General features: G+C 39.4%; 3 protein-coding genes across 5 annotated transcripts; 1 reads left to right on the top strand and 2 right to left on the bottom strand.

Moving 5' to 3' along the window:
• Positions 1 to 1,189: 1,189 nt before the first annotated feature.
• On the bottom strand, positions 1,190 to 12,200 carry LOC102718195 (zinc finger MYND domain-containing protein 15). Of its 3 annotated transcripts, XM_040525689.1 has the most exons (14): positions 12,071 to 12,200; positions 11,487 to 11,600; positions 11,150 to 11,268; positions 10,415 to 10,461; positions 10,237 to 10,337; positions 8,233 to 8,320; positions 7,334 to 7,442; positions 6,839 to 6,995; positions 6,234 to 6,305; positions 5,739 to 5,852; positions 5,140 to 5,651; positions 1,941 to 3,957; positions 1,499 to 1,552; positions 1,190 to 1,433 (listed from the first exon to the last, which is right to left on the bottom strand). In XM_040525689.1, exons 1-11 carry the CDS (start codon positions 12,176 to 12,178, stop codon positions 5,559 to 5,561), a joined length of 1,122 nt encoding a protein of 373 aa, XP_040381623.1. In that variant the 5' UTR covers positions 12,179 to 12,200; the 3' UTR covers positions 1,190 to 1,433; positions 1,499 to 1,552; positions 1,941 to 3,957; positions 5,140 to 5,558. The 3 variants fall into 3 exon arrangements, with proteins under 3 accessions (XP_040381623.1, XP_015694633.2, XP_040381624.1); XM_015839147.2 differs by having other exon boundaries at positions 1,190 to 1,552; XM_040525690.1 differs by having other exon boundaries at positions 1,190 to 1,552; positions 1,941 to 3,952.
• On the top strand, positions 2,252 to 4,536 carry LOC102708727 (rop guanine nucleotide exchange factor 3-like). Its single transcript, XM_040525688.1, has 7 exons — positions 2,252 to 2,554; positions 2,633 to 2,749; positions 2,841 to 2,995; positions 3,111 to 3,185; positions 3,275 to 3,550; positions 3,652 to 3,987; positions 4,246 to 4,536. Exons 1-7 carry the CDS (start codon positions 2,272 to 2,274, stop codon positions 4,414 to 4,416), a joined length of 1,413 nt encoding a protein of 470 aa, XP_040381622.1. The 5' UTR covers positions 2,252 to 2,271; the 3' UTR covers positions 4,417 to 4,536.
• Positions 12,201 to 24,708: 12,508 nt separating the features above from the next.
• Positions 24,709 to 26,082, bottom strand: LOC102717914 (probable cysteine protease RD19D). The gene is made up of 2 exons (XM_006658494.3): positions 25,494 to 26,082; positions 24,709 to 25,405 (listed from the first exon to the last, which is right to left on the bottom strand). The coding sequence occupies exons 1-2, from the start codon at positions 26,073 to 26,075 to the stop codon at positions 24,866 to 24,868; spliced, it is 1,122 nt and encodes a 373-aa protein (XP_006658557.2). The 5' UTR covers positions 26,076 to 26,082; the 3' UTR covers positions 24,709 to 24,865.

Raw genomic sequence — 26,082 nt, 5'->3', positions numbered from 1 at the left:
TAATAAATAAAATAATATAAAAATAATTAATAAATATATAAATTTTTTTGAACAAGACGAATGGTCAAACGTGTATAAAAAAATCAACTACTTAGGGACGGAGGTGGTATGTTTTAATATCGTGCAGTGCGTTCCTATTTTTGCTCCTGTCATATTTACGTATCTTTAGGTGCAGTGTCCTCCCTTTTAGATAATACGGATGACACCAGTCGCCCACGGCTGATTTAGGATTGGATATAGTTTAATTAAATAAACTAAATTAATGGTAAAGATTTTGTAGGTCTTGTTGGTGCAATTTGGAAACTGGTGGGATGCTGATGTAATTTGTAAAGTTCAAGTGTTAAATATCTTGGTACATAGTATTATGAACCGAGTTTGGAACTGTGGTGATGCTTGGACAAGTCCGAAACAAGTGAATGCACAAGGCTTCAGGTAAAACTAACTGTAATTATGGTTGAATGATTGCGACGTTTATATAACTATACATGAAGCCCAACATAATCAATCAGTTGAATTCAGCATCGGAACTAGGCATATTGGTGCGGTCATTGCATTTTGTTATTTTCTGTTTGTTACCATTATCTCAATCATTACTCCCTTAGGGATTCAATATTTCATCGTACTTTTATATCATAACTCCTGATTAACACTACAAGACGAATTGACCTGGTAGCCAAAATCTCTTTACAAAAATACCCTCTCTGTTTTACAATGTTTAGTCTTACCTATATTTATATGAATGCTAATGAATCTAAACATATATATAAATTATATACATTTCTCAATTAATGAATTTAGACCAGGCTAGAAAATCTTACAGCATTAAAACGGAGGTAGTAATTCTTATGTACCTCCTGAGATTGTACGGGTAGAAGATTGTGCTTGTGAGGAGCAAATGACCGTGTTCTCTCCATGCTTTTTAGGTGTAGAAATGAGAAATATAATTTTAGTAGCTTCATACAGGTCATCCACTCCTTCCCTATTTTATGCTTGGGGATCCAGGGATTGTGATGTTCTTGTATGCCTTACGTGACAACCATTGTGTTGCCCGTTGATCATTTAAAAAAAGTGCCATGATAGACGATCATGGCAAGCACTACGTTTCACAGATAGATGTGGCTTTGCTTAGAAGTCTGAATCAATGGATATGGTCCCTGAACGTATTTGGGAAGATTGTTTAGCCACAGGATGATATTTATATGATCTACAGTCTGAATTGATATTTATATCAATGCTGGTTCAGAGACACCAAGCGGTTAGTTTCCAGCCAATTTCACACACAAATCAGTTTGGTTTTTTGGGTAAGAATTTTGGATACCTGGTTTTTGAGTTCAGATGCCCTGAAACATTTCTTTTTGGGATAACCAGTTGGGACTGGTAATTGGTAAACCGGCCGGTGCTGGTTCTGCTTGTCTGTGAACCCTGGTTACAGCCTGGATAGTAACACCTCTGTTTAGCAATATGGCCTATGGGCAGATGAAATGTGGAAAAACATCACCATATGTGCAGCTTGGGGAGATGAATGGCTCGCATGCTGACAAGCCTCCATGAGCTGGAAAAGAGTAAAGAGTGTCATTTATGCAAAAGAAAAATTAAAATGATGAAGTCAAAGAATTTGAGCTATATGTACGTCCTATAGTAATTGATCATGATGTTGTCCTCTACCATTCATTTTTAGTAACTCCCAGCCATTCATGTGTCTTCCCTGTTGCTTCTGAAGTAATTACATGCATACTCATTGTATATTTACTTTAGGTGAAAAACAGTGGTCATAGCAATGAATTTCAAAATAAATAAAGGCAATAAATACATTCCATATCTACCAGACAACCTCAGGGGCAATTACTTACATTGAAAAAATAGATGACCACCGAAAGATCTGGGTAAAACTATGGGTAGAATACTTAGAATCTGACAGCGCAAGAGCCAAAAATTCGTACCTTCCTGACAGTTAACACAGTCACCAAACTTGCAACGACCCTCTCTGCATCCACCAATCCAACCTGATTGTCCTATAGTGTGGGGGCAAATTGCCCACATGCCTCATCAGTAGCAAACCATATTGATTGCAACAGCCCATGTCAAGGAAAGATGGCCTATGCCTTTATTATTGTTCCATACGCTTGGAAGTGACAGCCATGATCACCAGAGGGACAAGAAGTCAATAACACCACCAGGTACCTATGCTCTCATCTTCTTGGCATGCCACCATTCGTGTGCCATTCACCAGCTTTCTTGCAGCTCTAGAAGAAGGAACCAAGAACAGGAGCCATGAGTGGAGGTTCAGGCTTCCCAGGCTTCCACAATCACCGATACGATCGCGACTACGCGCGCCCACTGTTCCGTGTATCATCGTTCACCGACAATGGCGGTGGCGAGGAGCAGGAGCGCCACGCATCGTCGGCCCCACCACCGGCCCCACCACGAGGGAGAAGCATGAGCCACACAACGTCCACGGTGGCAGCAGTGCAACCACACCTCTCGCCGACGGCGAGCAAGCTGAGCATGAAGAAGCTGCAACAAGTTGTGAATGAGAAGTCCCTGGAGGACGAAGGTAGGGGAATACCAGTCTGCTTTTACTTGTGCTGGTGTGTGTCCTGCAGTGTTGTTTCTCATGGTTGATGTTGATCAGAGATGGAGCTGATGAAGGAGAAGTACACCAAGCTGCTTCTTGGAGAGGACATGTCTGGTAGTGGAAAGGGTGTCTGCACTGCTGTGGCCATCTCCAACGCCATCACCAATCTATATGGTAATTCTGAAAATTACAGATAAATCTTCTGTTCAGGCAGTCTGGATGCAGGCCAGAGTGTGTTGCTTTATCTGCATGTTCTTGGCTGCAGCAACTGTGTTTGGGACCTGCCACAGATTGCAGCCACTGTCTCCTGAGAAGAAGGCGGTGTGGAACAGGGAGATGGATTGCCTCCTCTCCATCTGCGAATACATTGTTGAATTCTCACCAAAAGTCCAGGCCATGCCTGATGGAAGCACTCATGATGTAACTCCATTCTATGAATATCATATCTCACACTTTGATAAGTTTCATCTTCATGGCATGTTAAGTTTCATCTTCATGGCATGTCTGCTTAGGTACAAATTTCTGTTTTCTACAGGTGATGGCAACCTCACCAAGATCAGACATTCTAATGAACCTTCCAGCACTTGAAAAACTGGAAACTATGCTCCTAGTAAGTTGATTCACAGAATTCTGTAAGGACCCTATCAAACAACTTTTGTAGTACAGTGTATGACTAATAATTGCACAACTATTTTGCAGGATATATTGGAGAGCTTTGAGAAAACAGATTTCTGGTATATAGATCAGAGGAAGCAGTCCTTCAGTGACAGCACGAAGTCGTTTCAGCGCAACGAGGACAAGTGGTGGCTTCCTGAACCGTGTGTCCCAGAGACAGGCCTGTCTGACCGGATGCACCGCGAGCTGCAACAAAAGAGGGACCAAGCAAGCCAAATCCACAAGATGGCCATGGAGATCAACAGCGGTATCCTCTCTGAAATGCAGGTCCCACTGTCATACATAGAAATGCTACCGAAGGTAAAACAACTGTTTGATCTGATTCACTGAGATTGACTCTCTGTGTGGACCTTCAAAAAGCATAATCCCCCTCTGATACAAACATTTCTGCTACTCAATAGAGTGGGAAGGTGGGCGTAGGTGATGCCGTATACCGGTACATGTCTTCAGGGGATCAGTTCTCACCAGACCACCTCCTCAACTTCCTCAACTTGAGCTCAGAACATGAGGCTCTTGAGATCGCAGACCGTGTTGAGGCCTCGATGTATGTATGGCGGAGAAAAGCAAGTATGACCCATGTGGTCACAAAATGGGAGAATGTTACCGAGCTGAATGCTGATGGGGACAAGAATCTGATTCTTGCAAGTAGGGCTAGGGGCCTGTTGCTGTGCTTGAAGCAGAGGTTTCCAGGCTTGTCGCAGACTACCCTGGACACAAGCAAGATTCAGTACAATAAGGTAATGCTTATTTATAAGAAATTGACAAGTTACAGATAATCTCCAAGCAGAAGGAGAAAAATATCCTTTTTGGTTCTTCAACAATTTAAGATGCAAAGACATACCAAACTGTAATGCAAAACATTTGGAACTCTCATATCTGGTTTCCAGTACAAACAGAGCAACATATACATAATAAATTGTTTCAACCATCTCCTTTGCATTGAAGAGTGTTCATCATCACTAATGTTGCCATATCTCCATTTTACTTCGCTACAGGACATTGGGCAAGCAATACTTGAAAGCTACTCAAGGGTGCTGGAAAGTTTAGCCTACAATATTGTCTCATGGATAGATGATGTTCTCATTGCAGATGGAAATGCCAGGAAAGGGCATAACATCAGAATGCAGACGCAGGAGTTCAGCAAGCTTTCACCGCAACAGTACTGAACATGATGAACTAACATAGAAATGAGTTGATCCTTTTGTAATATAGGATTCTTTGTGATTGGACTCCTTGCTTCCTGCAGTGGCGTGTGCAATTTTAGTTTTTGATATGGGGCAGTGTGTGTAATTGGATTTATGACTGCTTCATCATATGTGCAGATTTAAGTGGACGAGAAGAAATGTTTGCAAGATGAAACCAAAAAAAGTACTTTTTTTATTGTCCAAACAATAAGAGTGTTGGGAATATCTCTGATATTCTATACTACTTCAAAGAAACTAGTAGTGGCACCACAACCACTGACATGTTGGTCCATAAGATGTACTACATAAGGTTAGTGTATTACATGAGTATGTGGATGTCCTCCAAAACCAGCTACCCATTTGTTTGAACTTTGAATAGGAAAGGAGCATGGGATAGGGTCAGCTCTATAATTTCTATTGATATGTGGGCTCTTGTCATCTTGATTCAAGTAACATTTAAAGCTCTTGGCTAATTATTAAGAAAATCCATTGCAATGCACGGACTCTTGGTTAGTTAAGATAGAGAATAGCAAGAAATGATTCACACAGAAAGAAATATTAACACTAGTCATTCTATTTATGAATCAATGTCAGTTCACAACTTATCCACAAGAAATTTGAGCACATAAGTTTAAAATGGAATGTGGCGATAGGAACCTTTAGATAACTAAAAGTACAGAATTAGATGAAAAGTAGAAAACTCACCATATGAATTACTATTGCAGAATAGTTTGTCTGCAACAACCAACAAGCTTCTTTGGATCTACCTCATTCTGTTGATAACTGGTCCATATTTCAGATCCATGCGACCATGCCCAGCATGCAATTGCTACTGCGTACTAGCATGTCTTTCTGAAATCTTAGGGTATTATGTATGTAGTGTCTTACAAGTTACTACAAGTTTACCATCTACCATTATACAAACTGTATTTACAAGCATGTTGATGAGTGTATCTTACAAGTAAACAATGCACCTATTCTGAAAGACTAAAAACTGAAAACAACATGACAATTTTGTCCATGAAAATATTTCAGGAATCCTAGCCTTCTCTGAAAAAGTAAGAGTGTTATTTTCTGAAGAGTTGAATCTCTGAATGTTTCATGGTGATACAAACTGGTAATTTCTACATCCCAAAAACAAAGCAGTTGGAGTAACATGGTAGGCATAGTGCACTATTATCCACTGCAATCGGTTGCCTGAAAGGATTCACCTGAATCTGGAGAGAAGATATGATAGAAAATGGTATTATTTTGATACATAACACAATCAGAGAGAAATTATGATAGAAAAGCAGAACACATACTGGGACTCTGAGGGGTTGGCCAGTTATAGAGTTAATGCAGGAGGAAGCTAAATGTGCAGCTTCTTCACAGAAGTCCGTAAAAAAAGCAGGAACTCCCACTTCATTAATTATCTCCTTGAAATGAAATTGAGCATAATTGGTAATGATCTCCAAAATAAATGGAAGCCACTTACAAGTAAGGCAGATTTGTAAATTATGTTATAGTCATAATTATCAGTTAAAGCCATGGTACTGTAGTGAATTCTTAATGCCACATCAAGGATTACGGAGAAAAATATGAGCAATTAATTGCATTATGTTTTATTCGAATATCATGAACTGAGACAAAGGGATGATTTATGACCAAACACTTGTTACATTTTATGCTTTATATTCAAACTCGCTGAAATGACACCAGTGATGCAAAGTTCGGGATAGCAATTCTGCAAGGAATTTCATAGTGAATTACATTTGTATCTAGAATGTGACGTTGTTAATTATGAAGTATATACTTACAATAGTTGGCTTCCAAGTAGGATATGCAGCTACACCAGCATTTGGGGCAATAATGAGATGAGGCTTTGAATCCTACCAAAAAGGAAAGTCTTAGTATAAAGTCAATCCTAAATGAAAATAAGTAATCCAAGCAGTACTTCCCAACTCCCATGTAAGCCGGCTAGCTAAGCCATTACTACATGTTCAGTAGAGTCAAAGGTGCTAGTGTTCATGATCACAATACACATCCCAAAACAGGACAGTTATAACTCTCAATGCTAACTTCGCTTTGTGATTTAGTGCATCATATCCACAAATGCTACTGTAGGAAGAAAACTACATATTTCAGTATGTAGTAAGTACTTCCTAAAACAGTTGAAAGTAATGAACATAAAACAAAGAAATTCAAGCTATAAATTACATAATCAAATCACTTTTAGAAGCCTAGTTAGTTAGATTTGTGAGAAGGTACATGCAAATACCTCCTACCTCACAGAATTTATTGAAGCTTATAGCTTATATTCAAATCAACAAGCATGACTCCATTCAAATTAACAAGCATGACTCTATTCACATGATGGGGACTTGACATTCTAAAGTAAGTCAAGAGTTATTGTGGAGAGAACCTTCAGAATATCACTATATCTCTCATGATAGAGCCCTTTTCGTAGTTTGAATGTCACTGAACTGCAAATCAAATCTTTGGGGCCAATAGAAGATTTACAACAGCAGCTCTCATCAGAACAATGTGCATAACTGGAAATATTTATAACCTCACCATCCCTGTCAGTGGGCATCATATAAAAACCAGGCAACAAGTAGGGACATAAAATCAACCAGATCTTTTAAATAAAATATGACGGAGAACTGAAGATGTATGATCATCATATTCAACCAAGAACATAATATTAAAGAAAAAATAAGACCAAAATACACAACGTAGGGCAGCAATATAGAGAGCAATCTAGATTTTTCTTTCTTTAAATCAGACACAAATAGATAAAATCTGATATAAAAGGTAACCAGTCAAATTGCTCTTGAACACAAGAAAACACAAACTATTGGAAAGTCTCTCCTGTAACATTACGAAGGAAAAAGTAAAAGAAGCTTCTGTGCCTAACCTAGATTTTGGAACCGCTGGCCCCACAAGTTCAATGTAAAGCCGGACACCTGGATACAGTGCACGTAGTTCCCCAAACACCGCAAGCTGAAGCAGCTCTTTCTCAGGACCTTCAGACCATTTGAGTAGAAAAATAGGCATGAGAATCAGTAGTTCATTACTTCTTATTGAAATCTTTACATGCTATCAGTTCGAATGATTTTACAAACACAATTCACTTGATATCTGACATTTGCATTGGTTAAGGATGAGATTATTATGGCTAAGGATAACATGATTAAATAAGGTTTGTTAAGCGCTTATGAGCCTCCTCATTCCTAAGCATCCAAGCAGTAAATACAAACTACAATATGAACACAAGATCCCAGGAGAACAGCTAAATTAGTTTCTGCTTGTTCTACATCAAAGACATAAAAAAGTCGCCTCATGAGGCAGTCCCTAGAACAGTCAATGTCTCAAACAATCTTCATAACCAAGTATGGAAGCTCGACAAGCAACATTCCATCTAAACAACAAGTGACTATAAACAGACAAGTTGACTTCCTGAACTGCAAGCAAGAGTGCTTACTAGTCAAGTGCATACTAGTAAATGGCTGATAATTGTGCCAGCCAAAACTATGTATATCTAAACCTAACCAAACACATTGCAACAAGAAAAGCCAAGAACTGGCTTGTTACCCAGTGTTCTCTCTTTTATTTAAGAATATATGCAGGAGAATTGGCATATTAAAGAAAGAAGTGACTTACTTCCTTAAAATGGTGAATTCAAGTGCCATAAAACTTAAAAAATCAGTTCCACCCAAAACAAAATAATGGCAGCAAAGACCACCTGGATACAACTGTCTTCCTACATCTATACAAGTACTTCAACAGAGAAGATAGCTGTGTAATACATTTTACCTAAATAGTGAATACGCAAAGTGTCTTGACCATCATATTTTGAGGTTTGGAGGCGAGATAGTTGAATACAATGGTATAGAGTAAGTGGCTGCAATTGAAAATTTGACAAATACACCAGTCAACAGAAATCAGCAGATATTAGTACAAAAAAAATGATGCAACTTTCATACTAATCAATAATCCACAATGTGCATTCATAATCCCCACCGAGTACAAAACATGAGCTATAAATGTAGCATATAGTGTACTAGGGTAACACATGACCAAGAGGATTTTTCTCTGCTTTGTTTTTTGTCATTTGTCAATGTCCTCCAAAGATATCTAATTATGTGGAATTTCTAATTTCTTAAATCTTTTTAATAAATAATTTTATTGCTAAACCTTGAAGGAAAATATTTTCACCGTATAAACCGTTTGGCCAAGCTACCAAATATTTTCCTTCGAGATTTAGTAATAAAATTATTTATTAAAAAGGTTTAAAAAATAAAAATTCTCAATTATGTGAACCTAACACTGTAAAAAAGATTAAAAAAAATCACTAAGATCATAACAGAACGAGCTGGAGATTGGTATTCCACATAACATATTAACATTAATGTTGCCAACCTGGCCTTGGCTTGCATTGAATGTATTAAGAAACATCTGTACCACATAGAAGAAGCACAGTCATGAAAGTGTTCCTTTTTTTTTCTTTTTTGCAGCAGCAGATAGCATATAGTAGCAATACATAGAAATTTTTTTATTTTTTAAACCTTTTTAAGAAATAATTTTATTACTAAACCTCCGGGGAAAAAATTTCCACCGCATAAACCTTTGGCCAAACGGCTTGCCACGCCACCAACACTGGCGTGGTCAAAAGGTTCAGTTTTGGAAATATTTTCCCTGAAGGTTTAGTAATAAAATTATTTCTTAAAAAGGTTTAAAAATAAAAAAAATCCAATACATAAAGCACACCATTCTTGGATGTGTTATCAAAATATGAACTTCCTCGATAAACTATGAAGTAAATCAAGTTACAAAATCTAAGGACTACATTGCACAAAGAATATAGAGTAAAATTATTACCCCTTTGTTATTGATACTGACAGGCCAATCTTGCATCTTGTTTCTAGATTCTCCTTTTTATACCATTACTTATTCATAATAGGATTATTTCATTGTGAAATTGTTTAGATGATATTAGACCGACGTACGTACACTAGGCGTCATCGGGCACGGGATGTGCAACGCGCGGCAGAACATGCAGAGGAAATCACGACTAGTGGCTAAGATGGAAAATAGAGATAGCTTTCTATTATTAGTTTCGGAAACTAGAGATAGCTTTCTATTATTAGTTCCTAAATTAAAGGAGCATGCCGCTCTGATTAGGTGGGCCGACGGCCATATATATTCGTGGAACCGTATGTTGAGAAATCAATCAAGAAGACTATTCCCAAATCTCTCTCTGTTAAGCCTGTGGTAGAGGGGTTTAACCTCACCGGAGAAGACGGACGGCGGCTACGAGCTACGTAGCCGGGGTCCGGCCATATATCACGAGTTCGGTGTCAAGGGCGTTAAACCCCTGACTAGCCGGACCCCGGCTACGTAGCTCGTAGCTGCCGTCCGTCTTCTCTGGTGAGGTTAAACCCCTCTACGCAGGCTTAACGGAGAGAGAGAGATTTGGGAATAGTCTTCTTGATTGATTTCTCAACATACGGTTCCACGAATATATATGGCTGTCGGCCCACCTAATCAGAGCAGCATGCTCCTTTAATTTAGGAACTAATAATAGAAAGGAACTAATAATAATAGAAAGCTATCTCTAGTTTCGGAAACTAATAATAGAAAGCTATCTCTATTTTCCATCTTAGCCACTAGCCGTGATTTCCTCCTCGGCGCGCGCTGCACGTTCTGCCGCGTGTGGCACATCCCGTGCCCGATGACGCCTAGTGTACGTACGCCCATACATGACAGTCCTACTGTTGTTAAAACAATATTTCTTATGGCAAGTTGAGCTATGCATACCCAATGAAGTAAAACAGCAGCAGGTGAATGTAAAGGAAGCGACCTCCATTGATAGTAATCTTCCCAAGTTGACAAGGATTTGGGCACAGGAGTTTCAGGCTCTGTTCGGAAGAAACAGGGATATATTTTGAGAGCAGTGAACAAGCATACAGTCAATATCCTCCTTGGAGAAAGATACCTGTACATGGGCAGAGAGAACTTCCTATATCCCATTCTGCTGATATGCTGTATAATATTTAGAGACAGATGAAAAATTGCAAATGAGATTAGCTGAGACTAAAATTTGCAAACTATGACAAAACACTAAGCCAAGAAGTTTGTTTAGAACACGATCAGACATTTATATATTTACACACAAAAGAAATGTCACAAAACTAAAATTACAAATGAGATAAAGAAGAGCAGAATCTAGCCAAGAAGGTGCAATGATGAAATGATAGCTAAAGAAGTTGATATAGAAAACAAGAAGGTGTCCTGTGTACAACTCAGACGAAATAAAAGCAAGCAGACATATGCAGCCAGGTTTCAAGTTTAAATATAAAGGCAAATATCTTGGTCGGGTGGAAATTGGCTTAAGCAGGGAATATGAAGTTGTAGTTAAGGCCTCTAAAATATCCACATAACTCCCAATCATTTATGGAGAAAGGGCTCTTTAAACCAGTTGCGTGCAGAATATTCAAAACATATATACAGATCTTGGATTTCCCTTCTCTCCATGACTATAACATTGAAAAGAGGGTCTAATCATCCAAAGATAATCATGGTGATAACGGAACAGATTATCTTTCACAAGAATAATAAATAGTAAGCAGGATGACCATGTTTCAAGAACCCATACAAGCAATAGTTAGCTGATATGTTATATATAATTCACCATTTGGCTGGGATCATGGGATTTCTAGGAAAAGCAAACCTTAAGTCCTTGACAGAAGTAATCTCTGGGCCACATATGCATTCCGACTTCCAGAATCCTTTTTGGTGAAGTTTGAGTGATTCCAAAAAAAAGCACCTCGGCTTAGAGAATGTATGATTCTGTATCAACAAAAATTGTGAAAGATAATTACATAATCATTAAGCCTAAAGGTTCGAAGCAAGGTTCACAATGTAAAGTCATTTGAGGTGGGACCAAGTCATTTCCGGAAGCAATTCATGGACAGAAGACAAATCTTACAAGCAACGAAAGAGCATGATGTGCACAACTTCAAACAAAAAAAAAAAAAAAAAACAAAGAAGCTCAACGAGACAAGTACTGAAGCTGGAGATTCCACAGAGAATGTGAAAGGAAATTGTTTGAGCAAATCATTGCGCCTCATATGGCTTGCAAGCCTTGAACACTCCTCTTGATGAACGCTCCAATGTATATCCTGCAAAGGAATCTCAAAGTTATATATAACTAATAGTATATAGTGCATTTGTGGGATAAATGGGCCACAATTCAGTGGTACGAAACCAAATTTTCTAATCCAAAAGACTAAAATATAGGACATCCCAAGAATGAAAACCCCACAACCATCCCAGACCTAAGGTCCCTTGCCTATAATATTCATATGGTATTGAACTCGCCCATTGCAAATCCCCCCCCCCCCCTTTTTTTTTGACACCGAACCGAACAGCAAACGCGATCCATCCAACTCGCACACCACTTCCCAAACAGTTCGACTCTAAAACGAAGAAAATAGATCTCCCAAGAATCCAATCCCAAAAGCGCCCGGAACTTCCTTGCAGTGGCGCCATCCCCGCCATTCCTGTAGCCCACTCGTTGGAAACCCTCGCTAGAATCTCCAACAAAAGTTGAACGGCAGTGGTGGAGGGGGGAGAAGCTAGGGCACAGTACCTGGTGGGCGCGGGAGCAGTAGGCGACGGCCCCGCAGCCGCCGCACCGCCGCTGGGCGCCGCCGCCGGCGCACGGCTCCGCCACTAGCCCCTTCGCCGCGCACTCCATCGCGAGCGAGCAGTTTCTCCTCGCTCACGCCACCGACCCCCTTCGCTTCGCGGCTCATAGAGTGGGAAACGGGCCCATAAAGCCCAAGTTCGGCCCATACAGCCCAGGCGGGCCCAGTTAATAAAAAAAAGAAAAAAAAGGGAAGGCCGTTACGCTCGAGCGAGCTTGCTTCTCCCCGGCGTCACAGCCGGCGGCGAGGGCACCATAGCCACCGCCGTGAGCTCGCACGGCCGCGGGTGGCCAGATGTATTCTTCCTCCAGCTGAGATCGCATGGACAGCTCCCGCGGCGTGTTGGAATAGTCTCGTATTGAGAATTTTAGGAAGGGTTGTACCAACGTAAAAGTGAGGAAGCAGCTCGGATAGACCAACGTCTCTCGATTTTAATCTAACAAGTGGTATCAAACCTAGGCCTACAATCTGTAGCTACACTAGTATGGAAGAAAACAAAACGGCTGAAGTCCAATAGCCTATGGTTGTATTGTTTTGTCGATGAAAGACAAAAGGTAAAAGATTATTTGATTTTTTTAAATAGCTATTTTACAGTGTAAGAGATGAAATTAACCATTGCAAAATTAAAAATTCAATTTAGAAATATAATATGGTGAACTTTTATATATAATTTTTTTTTGAAAAATACATTGTTTAGTAACTTAAAAAAATATACATGTAAAAATCTATGAAAAAATCTAAAGTGCAGCAGGCCAAACGAATGTAGCTGCCCTCTACTTCCTGCAAAGACAAGCCGCCACCAACACAGCACTCGGCCTGGTGGTTCTGCTTGAGGCTTGTCGAGATGAGCTCTAAGCAGCATCTCCTCTCACTTGAGCTTGATTCGGACAGTGCTCTGCTTCTTCTTGCTCCTTGATCTGCACTAGTGTGTCTGTGAAGAGCTGGTGGGATGGATGGTTGGGGCTTGCATGTGGAGTGGAGCTCTCTACTTATGCGCAAATTTGGATGAGATTTGAGGCATCGGCATCCTCATCCTCTAGCTGTCATGTTCATCTTCCTTGATGAAACAATGGGGTCTCCATGACTTTTGCTCCATATTTACCTTACAAGCTTCTCCATTCCTCTCCATTCTACGCTCTTCTTTGAGATGGTTAGCTAAGCTTTATGAATCCCACTGGTTAACGCTGGTTTTGAGATTGGGAAACGGCGTGACCTACGTTGTGGAGGCCTCTAGAAAGTTCTAGAAGATTATAGAACTTTGAGGAGTTCTAGAGAATTTTAGGGATCTTAATGCATAAATCTGGGCTGAGGTGAAATTTACAAATTTTGGTGGGTCTGTTTTGCAAAAAGAAGAATTTTGAAGGATTTGTGGAACTTGTTGCAACAATTGCAGTTGTTGGAGAAATTGTGGGGCTTTCGGTCGGCATACGAGGAAATATAATATTCCCTTCATGTTTTTTATATAATGTTGTTGTTTTTTAATCTACGTTTTAACAGTCCGTTTTATTCAAATATACAAAATTATAAGTCATACTTAAAGTTACTATAATAATAAATCAAATTATACAGAATAATTAATAATTATATAATACTTCATGTTTTTATATAACGTTGTTGATTTTTGGATCTACGTTTTGACCGTTCATTTTATTCAAATATGCAAAATTATAAGTCATACTTAAAGTTACTATAATAATAAATCATATTATAACAAAATAATTAATAATTATATAATACTTCATGTTTTATATAACGTTGTTGATTTTTGGATCTACGTTTTGACCGTTCATTTTATTCAAATATGCAAAATTATAAGTCATACTTAATATTCCTATAATAACAAATCAAATTATAACAAAATAATTAATAATTATTTTTTAATAAAACAAATGATCAAACGTAAAACTAAAAGTCAACGACGTCATATAAAAAAATCATTGGGGGAGTACCTTCATTTCTGCTGAAGATCCTCGAAAATGCTGGATATTGATACCCCTATTTGAGAAGGTTTCACTTTCACTCAACATTGTGATAACTTTACAAAGTGTGTACGCCGACCGAAATCATCAATAAAACGGTATGTTTCAATATTACTGAATTAATTGCCCATTCTTCCTACAGTACATTTAATTACGTTTTTTTTAATTCTCTTTTGAGATAATATCCACGGTGGGAAATAAAAATTGTATGTTTGCCATGTGTAGCGCTCGATCCTAACAATTTACAGATCATTACATATCTATCAGCTTATTCTGTAAAACAGTAAACATCACTTTTTTTAATATGTTTTTCTTTATCTAGTTTTATTACTCATACTGTTCTAGAAAATAGAATTTCTTACGCCTCAACAATTTAAACTAGGACTCCAGAATGGATCGAACTTCTCCTGCATAGAACTGTTGCTTCCTAGTTCCTATGCTTGCTTTGCGCGAAAGCACGTGGACAGGCAGCTACCGGCTCAATGAATATATTATGCTACTCCATGTTTTATGGTTATTGTTTGTCCACTCCAGTCAATTGGCATATGACATTGCTATCCTCCATTGACATATGAACAGAAATGGAAGTAACACTGGAATGGCTAATAGGAAGAGAGACCTCTTGGCATCGGATCCGATTGCCTCCGACAGGATCCAGCAGCCTAGGAAGGGATCGAGGAGCGGCGACCGGCCTCATCGGTGGTGACATCGTCGAAGTTGTAGTCCAGCGAGGGGACCGCCTGGTCAACGAGCGGACTGAACAAATGTTTGACTAGCAGATTCTCTGGAAAAACAAAAGACCCCTCTTCTTGGCGAAAGTTGTTGCGCATAGGTAGAGCAGAGTGTGGTGGAGCGGACCATGTAAGTGGCGGTAGGGCTCTACTTGGCCAATGCCCTCCTTCTTGGCCAACACTTGCAGCGTATAGAAGAAGAGGAAGAGGAGTGGATGGAGAGGGAGAGCGCATAGAGGGGTGGATTACATCCCATTTGTGCCGATTAAGACCAATACCATCACAAATGAGTCAATCAATATTTTCTTTTAGATGGAAGTCAATAGCAGGCATAAATAAAGCCCACATTTATACCAGTTAGGGCTTATACATAGTAAAAATAGGCTTACGTTTCTTTAAAATGGGAGTCAATACCGCGCACAAATAAAGCCTACATTTATACCAGTTAGGATTTATAAAGCCCACATTTAGAGCGAATACAATATGTGATGTAGAAGGACTCTTGGCTGATGCCAAGTGTTATGGTCACATGGAGGTCTACAATCTTCTCAAAGCTCGTGGTGCAAAGATCCCGGTAGCTTTCTGCATGAACTAACTAAACAATTGCCTAGTTCCTTCGGTTCATCGGTTCTAAAGAATTGATGGTTAATTTGATGATCTTTGTTCATTTCTTCAGAGAAACAGGAGGAAACCGATGATGGTGTTGAATCCCCGAGATATATCGGAGTACGAATTGAACCCCAGTGATCTCCAGTTCAAGAAAGGGGACGAGGTGGTCAAGGTAACAACATTCTGTCCTAGTTTTGTTTCAGAGGAGAAGGCTGAAGATACTGTATAGATAATCAGAAAATTAAATGTGCTAATGGGCGTACGTGCATTGAACAAGGTGTGTACCAAGTTGCCAAATGGAATGGAACGAAGGTTCACGTTAAGATACCTGATAGGGAATGCTATTGTGATCAGGAAACCATGTAAGATGCGAATCCCAAAAGCCAATTTCAAAGTGTTTAGAAAACTGGCTTGACAAGAAATTAGCACTTGCTTGATTACAGAAACTCTTTCGGGAATGAGCTGACTGTATCGGAGAAGGTCTGACACCCCAACATTGTTCAGTTCGTCGGAACCATAACTCATAACGTACCTATGATGATTATTTATGAATATCTCCCAAATGTAACAAGATCATGTTGCCTTTTACTTCTTAAAAAAACAGCTTTATGGCCAACAACAGTCTGAATAAGCCATTGTATACCTTACATATAGGGTGATTTATCAAGCTATATTCCAAGGAAAGGAAGGCAACTTGGTCAGAAGGTGCTAAAATATGACCCTTGAGGTTGTAAGTTAAATCTACCATCTGGTTCTAATAAAGAGGAGGAATTAAATTTCAAAAAAGGATGATAAATTAATTATATTTCATATAATTTTAATTATTTACATTCCACAAAATAGTAGTGTTTTATTTCATAATGTGCATCAGTACTATTTAGTATGCTACCTTGAATACCTTGTATTGTTACAATCTGCTGCTTTGAATGTTCAAGGGTATGACTTATCTCCACCAGTACAAACCAGACCCCATCATCTACTGCGACCTAAAGCCAAAGTAAGATGAGGAAATGAAGCAGTAACTAGACACTGCAGATATTAAGTGTCATTCTTGTGCTACTATACAAACCGCAGTAGAATGCTATTTTTCAAGGTTGTGAAAATTAGCAATCCAACTCTATAGCTTCATCTAAATTATCAGAACATTTCTTGCGAGAATTAACAGAACATTTCTATTCTTTTATTAGATTACTAAACATATTAATCTTTTCAGGTGTTGGACATGCAATGCTAGCTGAATTCTTATGGAATGTTCACGATCACTTTATCTGACCAGCAAAACTGCAATCACTTGTTTTGACATGTTTAGCTGGAATGTAATTAGCTTGCCTTAAGTCTCTTCTCCTAATCTGTCACACACTTGTTGTCCTCGACAAATGCCAGCTGCTTACTATTGACTACTCAATCAATTGGGTGATTACGTCCTACAGCCAGTGTATACCGATTCCTAAAAAAAATCTAGCCCCTCATTAACAATAACACATTTACTTCCCCCACATTGTCTATGCAGCTGTTGTACGCTGAAAAATAGTAAACACTAATTACTCTTATTTTAAGGCAACAACTGCAACTCATACCATGTGTACATTCAAACGTAAAACGTTAGTTGTTTCAGATCACAAATAACTTCATAACTCCGTGTATTTGTAAGAACTTCCTATCTTACTGAACGATGAAACTGTACTTGTTAAATTAGTACAAGTCAATATTCGTGTCATCTTTTCAGCCCTAAGTCGACAACTTACCTAGTAAATTTTTTTGGTAAAACAATCTTTGTTCCAATACTCAATAATTTTTGTTGCAAACAATCCGCTAGATGTTCAGTATGAACAATTAAAAGAAAATGATTAGTCATTGGACGAAACTTTGGAAAGTCAGAAGTTATAGCAGTACATATCATACATGTCCTTTTGTCTAGACAAGTTGTATCTTATTGTGATAGTCCAAACTGCAATGTCAAAATCTTTCCATGTTTATAGATTTTGAGTCATTACATGGTCAATACATTTTTTTCATTTCTCTCATCTGCATGTCATGTTAAATTAGTTAAATTTATAAAAATAACTTGGTTTATTCGCGTCCTTTAAAATATTCAAGAAAACTTACCGCAAGTCTAATTTCATTCAAGCCAGAATCTTCTGTATACATTGATCAAGGGCAAGGACCTCCGGTGTGGTACAATTGATAACCCCTACGTCCAATGTTTTGTGCACGTACATATTGGAATAAATATTTGATTAAAATTTTAATTAAATTTTATAAACTCAAAAATAATGATTCTAAATATAGAAATTGTAGCTGATATATTTACTATGTGATAATCGAGGTATTTTCTTCTAGCGATTTTATATTTGTTTAGCTCCACATCAGTAATATCGTGACCACAAAAAAAATCATATTTTATTAACATTATCATAACATATGGGTCCTCTATGTAACCATATGTATTTTTGATTTTATAAAAATTAATGGATTTAGTTTGTCCATAGTGCATCATAAATGACTTGATGAACTACGAAAATATAATACATTATTTTCTAAAGATAAAAATAGAAGAAAACAAATGCATACATTTTTCATGATGGATTTGTCATCTATTTTGCAAGGAGTGTCTCTAATGAGACCGTTTAAATTAGTCGTCGTCAAAACAACATCATCAATGTGAATAATTGGCTTTGTAGGGTGTAAAGATTTATTTTGTACTGGAACGCATTCGTCCCCCGTTGTGTACACAAAATCATAGTCTGTCTCACGGTGTACTAAAGACTTTTTGTGCAAATCAAAATACTTGTTGCTCATGATAATTCTAACTTTAGGTCCTCAGAGCTGTTTTGCAATTACAGATATATTGTAATCTTATTAGTGAACACATGATGTTTGAACAAAGTTGCACGTATTGAAGTTTGTTCCATTTTAAGCTCCGAAATTAGCTCAATGTTGTCAAATCCTTTCTAAGCGTCGGTTTTTTAATTGTTACAATTCTTTATGTAGCATAGTTACTTATTTTTTCAACTCAAATATTGCATAAGAAACCTTTCTAACTTCAAAAGAATCTGGTTTTACAATCCGAAAACCTATAAAAAATAATCAACCTATTAATTATTAATTCTATTTGCATCAAATATAACCAAGTGTTATTTGCATTTACCTCTGTTCTCTTCAGTAGGGGTGGTGATAAAAAAGAATCTTCGATTCAAGTTATAATAGGATCATCAATATTGGTTGCACGAACATTGCTATTATTTATTGTAATCATCAAAGGAGATGGTCAGTGTCCGTCGGCTTGTGACAAAGGCGATGTATGATGTTTCATGATAAATACTCAATCTGATGATTTTCAAACATGCATAGATTTCCTAGAGACGATTGGTGTCTGCTAGCTTGTGACAATTGTTAGATATTATGTTTATTTATACACTGGAAAGAGAATGATTGGAATTTGAACACACATAGATTTACTATATTACAATAGATGGAAAAAAGAGGAAATAAAAAGGAAACAAGATCACGTGATGTTTTTTTGAAATAATAAGAAAATTATAACCGAACATATACACAGATGCACGCAACACAAAGTGCCCAAGCACGTATCTGAACACAGTTGTATTATTTGGAAATTATATACATGTCTAGTGTTTAATTAAACTCGAGATCAAACAAAAGATAAAATCGGATTTGTAGGCCAATGTTGAAAATGAGTTCGTAAGACCTTGAGGTTTCATGCATAACGTTGTATTGTAAATAATTTTGTGCTCCAAATAAATTCTAAAAATAAATTATTATTATTATTATTATTATTATTATTATTATTATCATTATTATAGTAATATTAGGTTGGACTATTTCCTTCTCTAGTTTTAATCAAATAAAGAAAATACCCATTAAAATTAACGGTGATGGATACATCTACTATACTAATAACGTACACGTGCTAACGCTATTGTGTCATAATATGTTCGATAATACATTATAAAATAATAGTGTTTAAGTTATTATTTTTAAATGTAAAGAAGTACATGAGTACACCGACTAACAAGAAGAATTAACTAGGTGTGACAATAAAAAAAACATGATAACTATAGTCTTATTTGGCACTAAAAAATATATGTCATGAGATGCCGGAATTATTTATAATGTACTACAATCATTGGATTTATAACAAATGTCACTCATTTATAACATACTATAATCATCAGATTTATAACAAATATAAGAAACATGACCACATGTTTCTCATAACTCTACCTTTTCTAATTATTAAGTAAATTTAATATTTAAAATAATTCACATAAGTCATAGGTTTCACATAATTCATAGGCTTTTCTAATATCAACTTCTAATTTAAGTTCCGAACCATAAAAAAAAGTAAAGTAAGTACAGGTCGGGGAAAAGTCAATGAAATCATATTCTGAATTTGGAGTTGACTTTTACTAAATTTTGAATCAAACGCAGCACCTTAACTGTGTCATACATAAATGCGCTCAATTTTTTAGAAGAACTCAAATAACATACATATATCATTTACTATATATTCCTGGACAATCCCTGCCAGCACAATTTTTTTAGGCTCTTCCGTACTTAGCTTTAGATGAAAAAAGTGTTCCTAGATTTTAAATTTTACAAAGAAATAGCATCATTGTGATGATCACATTTGCAGGTCTTCCTGAACATTATGTGCTCTATTTTCTAATTTGTCAAGAAAAAGGGTTTAATCTTTATACCTTTGTTAGTATAGAAGTATTGATATTAATTTGCATTGATTTGACACTACAACCGAGTATTTCATTATTGAGTCCAAATAGATGGCTACACGAAAGAACCAATTGCTTGAGTAGGCAAAAAAAAAAGAAGCAACTAAATTTGATAACGTTAGAAACAAGTTGATGGTTTGATGAGGTAAGCTAATTTACCTGCTTTTAGCAACAAATCCTACTAAATCAAACCATTTTTATTAAATTAAGTATCATCTTGCAATAAAAACCTAGCTAACGGAGAGTAATATGCAAACAAGATTTATGTAGATGTCGAGTGCAAAAGTTATTAGAAATAATTTTAGCAGAACATCATTCATAGTTTACTGCAAGAGCATGGATAGTATATAAAGGAGCAAAATAATTGTTGAACACTATAAACATAATATGTCTAATGAAGAGAATAGTTTGATTCACTAGGTAACTATTTAAAAAGCTAGAACAACCAATAGCTACAACTTACAGATTATCTAGGCATGTCATGTTCTTCATCTTCTTCTAACAAAGTTTTGATTTACCATGCTATTAAGTTGAAAATGAAAATAGTATTAAATAGACTATTCATGAAATGGGCTACGGATACCTTCAATTTAGACAATAAGTTTTTAGCAAAATGACCTTTTTTCTAAATTAAAGAAATTAAAGGAGGTGCAATGACAGAGTTTTGACTATCTCTAAATGCAAACTCTAGAATAAAATCATTACTTTCTCTTTTAAAACACTTCCTGTTTGCACATTCCTATAAACTGCTCAGCATAATGCTCTACAAGGCCAAAAGTTATCCATTTCAGTGTTATAAGAAACAACTAATTCATCTCGATATAGGGTCCCTGTTTTTCTTTATCTCATTTCTTATAAAATAATCAAATATTCCTAATTTTAGCTGCTAATGCAACATCATTGCCGCTGCCAAAACCTTCGATCTTACTTTTTCCTAGGTTTATTTTGTTGTCTGAATTGTCCTAAGATTCTTTTTGTTGTCTGAATTTTATTTTTTTCTAGAACTATTGAGGGAGGAGGCAATATTACTTATTACTAAGCTAATTGCATTGTTGCATTATAGGGTTTCAGTTCTTCCTTTTAGGGGAAAAAGGAAGTTGAATCTTGCAGTTGTACAAGAGAAGAAAAAGAAAAGCGAAATGGGCTGTAGCCTAGTGGTTACGTAAGGCCTTATTAGCACCTGAGGTCCTGGGTTCGACTCCTTGTTAGAGCGAATTTTTCAGGATTCTAACGGCTTTGTGCTTTCAGTGGGAGATGACGTGCCTGTCGACAACGAGGCGCCCGTAGCGACTTCCACGGACGCCTCGGGATTTCTCTAGATTTGCCAGCTAGTCTTCGGAGCTGCTCATAGGGGGTTTGTGCGCGTCGGGATTTCTCTAGATTTGCCAGCTAGTCTTCGGAGCTGCTCATAGGGAGGGAGAGTGTGCGTGCGTTGTGAGCGTCTGCGTTATACTGTGTTCTCATCAAAAAGACGAAAAAGAAGTTTGCTCGAGCCGGATGATGAAAAATTCTCATGTCCGGTTCCTTTGGGGGCTGGATCTTAAAGAATTCACCTATCCCAATAACAAAGAAACCTGACTTAAATGATCATGTATTAAGAGCAAAATTAGCTAAAGGGATGGGCGTAAGAACCTGCCCTTGGGAGGGGAACAACAACTGGAAACGGTTGCTAATACCCCGTAGGCTGAGGAGCAAAAGGAGAAATCCGCCCAAGGAGGGGCTCGCGTCTAATTAGCTAGTTGGTGAGGGAGTCCTTCCAATTAAAATTAAGAAGTTAAGCTCGTTGCTTTTTATTTTACCAGAATTGGAGCCAGGCTCTATCCATTTATTCATTAGACCCAGAAAATCGGAATTTAATCTAATATGCCCATTGGTGTTCCAAAAGTACCTTACCGGATTCCCGGAGATGAAGAAGCGACTTGGGTTGACTTATACAATGTTATGTATCGAGAAAGGACACTTTTTTTAGGTCAAGAGATTCGTTGACGCCAAAACTCGGCGCAAAGAACCAGCCGGATTGCCCCAGTGGATAAATCAGGAATACGGAAACAAAAACAGCGATTGGGCCAGAGAATGAAATTGCATTATAAGGCCACAATTGAACAGACCGAGCAAGTTCAATTTGACGTAAACTACCCGTAATAACGAGCTTGCAAAATGGATCTGTTTATCATAAAGAGATTCGTTGTTCCTGACCCTGCTTCACCTTAATTGTTATTTGAACAAAAAGATCACAATAAACTTTTGGTAAAAGTTCTGTCTTGGTCGGAGTGGGGATAGCATTTCTCTTCTGCATATCTATGGAGTTTTGCAAAACCCAAACACCTCAGAGATAGATATAGAGGTAGGAATTTTAAACAAATAAAGAGACGGCGGTGGCTAGCCATGGTGTGGAAGAGGTGGTGGCGACGCACCCGACGTAGAGGCACTAGCGGATGACCAGGTCGTGGAAGAGGCTATGGTGGACCTAGCGTATAGCAGAATTTATTTGGTTTTGTCAAATTGTGGATTATCTTTTTCGTACAAGTACATTCTACGGTTCCAAATCCCAATCTATAGAGCTGTATTTTTATGCATGCTTACAATTATATTGGATACTGCTTGTACGTGGAGTTTAATCTCGTCTCATATGTACATGTTATTGGCAATAAAAGTATGAATATTATGTTCTTGGTTCTCGCTGCATAGGTAAAAATATTCATACGTAGTATGCTTCACTTTGCGTATTACCCTCAGAATTAAGCATGAAAGAAAATAATTGACACTTTCTTGATCAACACCTAACTTTCTTCATGTCTCCTTGTTGGTAATAGTTTCACTTTTTTCAATAGCTTATTGTCAAGTTTCTTGACAACTATCATCATTAGCAAGGTTGTTAAAAAAACACCATATACAACTCTGTGGAAAAATGCATCTATAACTCTATTACGTTGCTTCACTATGCAAATGTGACGTTCTCCGGCCAAAATATTTGCCAACGTGCAACCAAATTGTTCGAGAGCTGAACTGATTGACATGCGGAATTAGATTGACAACTTGTAGTTTGAAAACTTCAAATTGATTACAAAATTGTTTATTTGCATTTATTGCTATTTCACATTATATATATAGTAATATTCTTATTTATGAAGAAAAAATATCTCTAACCTTGAGCACAGGTTGCGGCTGCCCATGATGTAGAGGAGACGACAAATGGGGGATGGAGGCATTCGATCCGGCGGGGATGGGAGGGCGTAGGGGGGCGACGAAGAGGGTGCGGGGCATGGTAGGACAGCAGCCGACCATGTAGTCGGTGAAGTAGACGGCGGCAAGTTCGAGCCGTAGATGTGTGACGGCGACATCTATGGCTAGGGTTCGGGGATGGGTAGCAGATGTGTGATGACGATGACAGGCTGGAGTGAGGGGAGTCTCGACCGTCCAATCTGATTAATTTAGGCCGATGGATAGGGGTGTTAACGGATCGGATTCGGATGGATAGTGCTCAAACCATATCCTAAAGCATAATTTTTAAGCAGATGCGGATCTTTTTGGATACAGATGCGAATACGGATTGTTGTGGATGTCGGAAATGGTGCAGAGTCAGGTTGAAAACGGATTATTACGACCGGATGTGATATGTACATACAATCCATGCGTTTGTCATTCAATATTGGATGACAAATATTTAGGCTATTGATGGACATTTCATTTGAGTGCTTTATGGACTAAAATTTCGAATTATCCGTCAAAATGACTATCGGATTATCCGGTAAAAAATCAGATAATCCGCATCTACCAAATATTAACGATACCATATCCGTATCCGAATCCGCAACTCAATATCAGAATCCAACCATATCCGCTAGATATTTACAAACCCTCACTCCATCCTCAATTTAAGTGGATTCGGATAAGAACGGATACTCAATATCAGAATGCGACTCCATATCCGAGATATTTACAAACCTTCATTCCATCCTCAATTTAAGTGGATTCGGATTAGAACGGACATTATCTGATTCGTTAACACCCTACCGATTGATGCGTCACATGATGAACATAACTCATGTTTGTGCTGTAGGATAGACTACTACGTCGTCTGATGAGTATTGGGTACCACGAAAGCACCCAGAAAAGTAAAACGCCCTGAAAATAAAAATAGGTTTGCCCAATATACGCGATATTTTATTTGTGCCGGTTGAGCCAATACCCAACACAAATATGGAGTTTTCTTTTGGATCGCAATTATTGTCCATTTCTGTCGATTGTTAATAGCCAAAAATATGTGTATCGGTTCCCTTTAATAGTCACCACTCCCGCGTCTCTTCCTTTTGGCGCGCTCCAGTGGTGGCTATAAGTGCCGGGTTTTTTTTCGACCCGACACTGATGCCTAGTGTTTATTTTCTTGCACGAACTAATGATAGATCGACAAATTTTAAATAATACCATTGTATTTATATTTGAATTTGATTTGTATTTTCTGCTACAAACACGGTAGTATGATTTTCTAGCTACAAACATTGTAACTCTTGTGTTATTCTATACATACATATCATTGATTGACGGCTAAAACAACCCACCGCGACACACACTTATAATAAACACTACTGCCACGGCTTCCACACGCGCGGCGCTGCCTAAACCAAACAAGGTAGGAGTAGTATCCGACACAGCCGGTGCACATGGGATCACGGCGGCGCGACGGCGACGGCGGAGACCATGGAGTCGACGCCGCAGACGTTGCGGCCGCGGCAGAGGCGGTAGTAGCCCTGCTCCCCCCACGCCTTCCCCCACGAGTTCTTGATGATCCAGTAGGGCCTGTACCCGAGCCGCAGCGCCGAGAACCCGCGCTCGCCGTAGCCGACGAGGAGCACGCCGTGGTTCACCAGCGCCCGCGGGCACACCAGCGGGCACGACACCCCGCCCACGTACGTCTGCATGAACGCCGCGTTCAGCCCCACCGCCAGCGGGCCCCGCCGGACCAGCGCCGCCCTCATCTGGCCGTCGCCGCCGTCGTTGCCGCCCCCATCTGGTGGCTGCACGACGGTGAAGTTGGCCACGCGGACGGCGACCCGGTTCGCGTCGAAGCGGCAGGCCCCCTGCGCGCCCGTGTACGGGTACGCGCTCTGCTCCATCAGCCCGCCGGAGCCCATCAGGTAGGTGTAGGCGTTCGTCATCAGCCCGCCGCCGCAGCCGCTGTCGCACTCCGTCTTCTTCGCCGCGTCGCACTTCACGCCGAGTCGCCGACGACGACGATCAGTTAGAGAAGAAGAAAAGGATGTGGTTGCGGGAGAGAAGTATGTTGCGTTTAGTTACCGTGTGGTCGCAGTCGACGAGCTGCTGCTCGCTGAGGTTGAGGAGCTTGCCGGTGGCGAGGAAGTTGGCGCCCTCGACGGCGCCGGTGGTGCTGAAGGCCCAGCAGGAGCCGCACGTGCCCTGCATCTTGACGTCGGTGACGGCGCCCCTGTCGCGCCAGTCGAAGCTGGCGGGGAGGTCGGCCACCTCCTCCTCCGTGGCCGGCGCGGCGGCCGGCATCCGGCGGGCGTCGTGACGGGCGGCGAGGCCCGTGAACCGCGCCTCGAACTCCTCCCGGGTGAGGTCGGAGAACGGGGTGATGCCGTGGCGCGCGGTCGGGTCGAGCGCCTGGTGCGCCGCGGCGCGCGCCAGGTTGGCGGCGAACACGCGCAGCCGCCGCGCGTACTCCTCCGGGCCGGAGTACTCGCGCCCGTGCCGCCGCACGAACGCCGCGAACTGCGCCTCAGGGAGAAGCCCCGACGTCCATCCGTCGGTCACCTGCCGGATGACGCCACCATCGCCGGACCCGGACGCACCGGCGCGGGCGCCGCCAACGACGACCACCACGAGGAGGAGGAGGAGGCCGAGCCGTGCAGCCGCCATGGTGTGG

The sequence above is a fragment of the Oryza brachyantha genome, chromosome 7, assembly GCF_000231095.2.
Source record: "Oryza brachyantha chromosome 7, ObraRS2, whole genome shotgun sequence".
Classification (NCBI taxonomy): domain Eukaryota; kingdom Viridiplantae; phylum Streptophyta; class Magnoliopsida; order Poales; family Poaceae; genus Oryza; species Oryza brachyantha.
Note: the sequence above shows the minus strand (reverse complement) of the source record. Positions and strands in the feature narration are given on the sequence as shown.